General features: G+C 58.1%; 1 protein-coding gene across 1 annotated transcript in view; it reads right to left on the bottom strand.

The window, feature by feature from the left end:
- Positions 1-1,436: 1,436 nt before the first annotated feature.
- PRKCG (protein kinase C gamma) overlaps positions 1,437-6,043 on the bottom strand; it is a gene marked incomplete at its 5' end in the record, with an annotated part of 33,014 nt that continues 28,407 nt past the window's right edge. Inside the window, 3 exons of the mRNA XM_004715634.4 lie at positions 1,437-2,316; positions 2,609-2,749; positions 4,929-5,036. Of these exons, the coding sequence (XP_004715691.2) occupies positions 2,128-2,316; positions 2,609-2,749; positions 4,929-5,036 (438 nt within the window). The remainder of the gene's footprint in view (positions 2,317-2,608; positions 2,750-4,928; positions 5,037-6,043) is intronic.

Consider the following 6,043-nt stretch of genomic DNA (forward strand, 5'->3'; position numbering starts at 1 on the left):
GTCTGGGCGGATGGAGGAGGCAGGAGGGGGCGTCCCAGGCCAGGGTCCCCGGAGCAGCGGGCGGGCGCAGAGCGGAGCCGGGTCCTGCAACCGCCGCGGAGCCGGGAGCCGGGCCAGTACCCCCCCCCACCCGCCGTGATGTCAGCGGGGCCACTCTTAAAGGGGCAGGCCGCCCGCCGAGGGTCGGAGCGGGGGCTGGGACCCGCGGGGACGGGACAGGAGGACACAAGGGGTGCTGGGGGGAAAACAGGGGCAGCGCCAGCGTGGTGTTGGACAGGGTCGCGGGGATCCAGGCGCCTGCTAGGACAGAGAGACGCCAAGGCCCTCGAGGGGGCCCTGAGAAGCTTTGGGGCTCGGTCCCCTCCAAACACGAGGACACGGGCTCACCACCACCCGGCTGGCCTGCCCGGGTCCGTGGACTACATTTCCCATCGACGCAGTGGCGAGGGGCCGCTAATTGTGGGGAAGGGTTCGCCGCGGTGTCTGCTGGGAAGTGTAGTCTAGTCGGACTGGCTCCTCCACTCTCCCAGCGCACAAGTGGGTCAGCGGGGAGAGGAGGCGGGGAGAGGGGGCGGGTGGGGAGAGCATCGCCGTCTGCTTGCAGTGTTCTCCTAGTTCAGGGGTCCCGGTGGGTTCCTATGACGGGCGGAGGGATCTGATGGAATCTCCAGTCTCCCAGTGGGGCCTGCTTTTCATCTTCCCTCTCAGGGAGTGTGTGTATTGTGTGTTTGCGTGTGTGTACCCGTGTGTATGTATGTCACACGAGTGTGTCCTAATGGGGAACCTGTCGCTGTCCACTGTCTGCCCTGCGCGGATCCCCTTCCAGTGGCGCTGCACTGCAAGAGCTCACTTGGTGAGGGGCAGTGCGTGCGTGCGCGCTCTTTCTCTCTGCGTTTTTCCTTTCTCTCTCCCTCTGGGGTTCTAGTCTCCCGTCTATCTTCTATTCTCTCGCTCTAGGCACCTGCTTTCTCTCTGCGTGTCTATCTTCTCTCTCTCCCCTCCCTCTCTCTGAGGTATCAGCTGTCTACCTGTTTTTTTATGGGAGACTCTCTGGCTATCTGCTCTCTCTCTATCTTCTCCCTGTCTCTTGCTCTATCTCTGTCTATCTTCCCTCTGCCTCTGGCTATCAGCTCTCTCTCTCTACTCTCTCTGCTCTGTCATCTCTGTCTCTTGCCATCTTCTCCCCGTCTCTTGCTCTATCTCTATCTCTGACTATCTTCTGTCTCTCTGCTCTGCCCTCCCTCCGGTGATCTGTTCTCTGTCTCCCTCTCTGGCCATCTGCGCGCTCTCGTGCTGTAGTGTCTGCCGTCTCAGTGGGTCTCCGTGTTTTATGCCCCCGCCCTCCCTCCCATTTCTGTTTGTTTCTATGTATGTCACTGCCCCCCCCACTCCATTTCCCAAGCTTAAGGGGGGTGGGGGAACATATCCAAACACACTTCAGCATCAGCATCCCAAATTTATTCTCCAGCAGCTGTGGCCGGTGCAGGAGAGGCAGCGTGTGTGTGGGCGTGGGGCTGGGGTGGGGGCTGGGGGTGTCCCAGAGAAAGGCAGGCATGGGGGCGGGAAGGGGGTTCCGAGCAGGGCGGGGCCATGCACTGGCAGAGCAGTGATGGGTTTCGGGGTAGAAGTGTCTAGAACGAAAGCAGACCGTAGGGGAAGGGTCCTCCTTTTATCCCAGGGACGCCACCGTCAAGGCGGGGAGAGCGGAGGAGGGGGTTGTTACGGGAGCAGGGGGGCACAGCCTCCCAATTACTCCAGAACTGGAGTGGGGGTGGGGGTTCATTCTGTAACAGCCCTCCCCATGAGACTGTCCCCAGAGTGGGCGTGGAGGAGAGGCGCAGAACCGATGGGGAGGGATGCTTGTCTGGAATCCCCTGGAGCAGGGACAGGGTCCAGGAGGCTGGGGGAAATCTAGAGCTCATAGTTCAGTCTAGAACACGGGAAGGCTCCGGGGTCTGTTTGGAGCCTGGGATGCTAGAGATTGGGGGGAGGGGAGGGAGCGGTGGTCGTGGGGCGTATCTAGACCCCAGGAGGCTCCGGAGGAAGTAAGCTGTGGTGGGGGTGGAGCTGGAGTGGGGTGGCGCTGGCAGAGGAGGCAGTAGGGACACCTAGTGGCAGCAGCTGAGATTACATGACTTGCACGGGCATCGGGCTAGTGGGGCTGCGGACGTCTGGGTGCAGGAAGTCGGGGTTCACGTAGGTGAAGCCCTGAAAGTCGGACTGGTCGATGCTGGCCAGTACCAGGCGGTCTGGTGGGGTCAACGCGGGCGCTGCGCGCGTGAAGAACTTGTCAAAGTTCTCGCCACTACGGCCGCACTGTGAAAAAAAGACAAAACTGAGGGTGGGGGGTTTGAGGAGTGGGGTGTGTGTGAGTGTCCTTATGCACGTCATCGGCTGTCTCCCCACGTCCAGGGCGCAGACGGTCGAGCGCTCCACCCTGAGACACCACGGAAGACAGGCCTGACGATCCGATTCCGACAAGCCCAGTTCTATTGCACAGGTGGGGGGGTGGGGGGGTCCCGAGAGTCCGGTCTCTTCCAGAATCACTACATGTCCTGTCTCCCCCACCCGTGCCGCCCCCCGAAACCCGAGGGGCTGGGTGACTGACCGGCCTGGGTCTGAAAGGAGGGGCAATCTCCAGCCGCTCCAAGCGCTCCCAGTCGATCCAGCGGAAAAACCCGTGAGCGCGGATTGTGGGTTCGCCGTCCGGCCCGGAGCCCAGGCGCTTTGCAGGGTGCTTGGTCAGGAACTGTGGGGAAACAAAACACAGAGAGAGAGAGGATGGATGGGTGGACGTGGACCTGAAGAACCAGAAGGGGGAGCGAGAGAGACGTGATCGAGAGATGGGGGTGGGGGTGGGGGTTAGAAAAAGCAAAAAAGAAAGGAGGGCGAGAATAAACAAGAGCAGGTGAAATCCGCACTCAAGGGGGTGGGGGCAGGTGGGGTAAGAGAGGCCGGGCAGATGGTGGGAGTGGAGGGCAGAGAGATCCAGAGAGAGGGGCAAGGGAAGAATCCAGGAAGGGGTGGGGGTAAGGGAAGGAGGGAGAAGAGGAGGAGGAGGAGGATGTTGAAGAGTGTGGGGCAGGGGTGAAAGAGGAAGGAGAAAGAAAGAAAAGCAGACAGAGAAAACAAGGCGGAAGAAAGGTACAAAGAAAGCACTCAAGGTTAAAAGCAAGACCCAGAGACAAAGGGGGTGGGATGGGGGGTGCCCAGAGAGAGAGGCAGAGACCCAGGGTGAAGGTGGACACACACAGAGGGACAGAGACCCAGGGTGAAGGTGGACACAGAGAGAGGGGCAGAGACCCAGGGTGAAGGTGGACACACACAGAGGGACAGAGACCCAGGTGAAGGTGGACACACAGGGACAGAGACCCAGGGTGAAGGTGGACACAGAGAGAGAGAGGGACAGAGACCCAGGGTGAAGGTGGACACACAGAGAGAGAGGGACAGAGACCCAGGGTGAAGGTGGACACACAGAGAGAGAGGGACAGAGACCCAGGGTGAAGGTGGACACACAGAGAGGGGCAGAGACCCAGGGTGAAGGTGGACACACAGAGGGACAGAGACCAGGTGAAGGTGGACAGCCAGAGAGAGGGACAGAGACCCAGGTGAAGGTGGACACACACACACAGAGGGACAGAGACCAGGTGAAGGTGGACACACACAGAGGGACAGAGACCTGGTGAAGGTGGACACACACACACAGAGGGACAGAGACCAGGTGAAGGTGGACACACACAGAGGGACAGAGACCAGGTGAAGGTGGACACACACAGAGGGACAGAGACCAGGTGAAGGTGGACACAGAGAGAGAGGGGCAGAGACCCAGGTGAAGGTGGACACCCACAGAGAGAGGGACACAGACCCAATGGGCAAACATTCAGAGGGAGAGACGGAGACGCACCCAGCAGGAGGACAGAAACATACCGAAAAAGAGCAGTGTGTGTATATGTGTGTGTGTGTCCAGTGTGTGCAGATGGAGAGGAAGGTAGCAGGGACCCAGAGTGGAAGGACAGAGAGACAGAGCAGAGACCCACGGGGGTGGGGGGTGGGGGGCAGAGACCCAGAGAGAGGGAGACAGAGACCAACAGAGTGAGAGGGGATGGACAGAGACCCAGAAAAAGAGGGAGACAGATGCCCAAAGAGAGGGACACAGAGAGGAGGTGGGGGGTGGAAACCCAGGGGAGGTGAGAGAGACCCAGATGGTTTGGGAAGTTCAAACACCGGCGGGTGGGGGTGTGGAAACCCAGAAAGAGGGGAGGGGGCAGGGGCCCAGAGGTGGTGGTGGGGCGGGGAGGACAGAGATCCCGAGAGAAAGGAGGACAGAGACCCAGAGAGGGGGGGTGTGGGCAGAGACCAACAGAGAGGGGACAGAGATGCCAAAGGTATTGGTCGAGACCCAGAAAGGGTCACAGAGGAAACACAGAGACACAGAGAGCCCTCATCACATGTCCACAGAGAGACAACGGAACCCAGGACCCCGAAGCTGAAGTGTGCTGACATGTGTTGAAACCCATTGGGGCAAGCATACTTTCCCCTGCTTGGCCTCTGCCGCCCCAGAAGAAGAGCCTGAGGTTCAGAGTTGAGGGTGCAAAGCAGCCAGCGTTTGGCGGACAGAACCCACCCCGCGTTGGTGGGAGGCCGGCCTTGGCCTCTCAGCCCTCCCTGCATTGTGCTGAGGTTGGGGGAGGGGTACAGAATAACGTATGGGGTCACAAGTCACCCTTGGGATGCCGGGGCGGTGAGTGGTCATTCCAGAGAAATGTGGACATGCTAAACCTTGTCCCAGTGGATGGAAACCAAGTGGCTGGGGGAAGGAAGGCCCAGCGTGGTAGGAGTTAGGAACTACTGGACAGGCAGTCCTCAAGAGGAGCAGTGGGGGGCCATGGGGGGCCAGCCTGTGAGTCTGGGGTCAGTGAGGTGCTCACCCCCTTGCAGATGGCCACGGCTTCCCGGGAGAGAGACTTGGGGTAGGTGACCGTCTGTTCCATGATGGCTTGAAACAGCTCCTCCTCATCCTCCCCGTCAAACGGGGGCTAACGGAGTCAGGGGAAGAGAGAGTCAGAGACACACAAAAATGGCCATTCCCACACCTGCCACTCGCCCACCCCAACTTCGGGTCAGGGAAACCCTGACCCGCAGCCCTGCTAAGGCCATGTCTTCCTCCCTCTCCTCCTCTCTCCTCCCCTCTGCTCTCTGCATCTCTTTTCTATTCTGTCTCTCTTGATCTGCCATGCACACCAGCAAGGTGTTAACCAAGCAATACTGTCATTTTAAAGGAGACAGATTATATTATGATAGCACCCAGTCTTGTGAGCTTCCAAACACCCACTGCTCTCCAGTCGATTCTGACTCATAGCCACCCTGCACAGGGTTCCCAGTGCTCTTAATTTTTGCTGGGGCAGAGAGCCTCATCTTTCTCCCTTGGAGCAGCTGGTGAGTTTGAACCTCCAACCTTACAGTGAGCCTCCCAATGCTGAATCTGCTATGCCACCAGGGTGCCTTGGTTTTGACTCATATTTCCATCTGGTTTGTTATTTTGTCATCCTATAGTTTCTGGTTTTTTTATTTTTATTTATTTCTTGTTTAGGCATTACAAATATTATGCTGAGGAGGAGTTCATGGCACACATACACACACATCATGCCATCCAAACTCACTGCTGTTGAGGCAATTCTAACTTACAGTGACCCCTAACTTACAGTGACCCCATAGGGTAGGATAGACTGTGGGTTTCCAAGACTGCACAGGAATAGAAAGCCTCATATGTCTCCCACAGAGCAGCAGCTGGTTTTGAACTGGTAACCTCGTGGTTGGAAACCAACTCATAGCCCACTACACCACCACAGCTCCCCCATTACACCAACAGGACCCTTTTAAAAAACTTTAATGCAGTGTTTCCCAAAGTGGTTGCCACCACCCCCTGGGGGGCACTGGAGTGATCCAAGGGAACTTCAAAAACACTTACACTTTATCTTGGATTATGGGGTAGAGCACAAACATTTTTAATTGTCAGGGGGCTCTGGGTAACTTTTCTTTCTTT

This window comes from Echinops telfairi, unplaced genomic scaffold, assembly GCF_000313985.2.
Source record: "Echinops telfairi isolate 266 unplaced genomic scaffold, ASM31398v2 ScPeMD7_655;HRSCAF=1070, whole genome shotgun sequence".
NCBI classification, from domain to species: domain Eukaryota; kingdom Metazoa; phylum Chordata; class Mammalia; order Afrosoricida; family Tenrecidae; genus Echinops; species Echinops telfairi.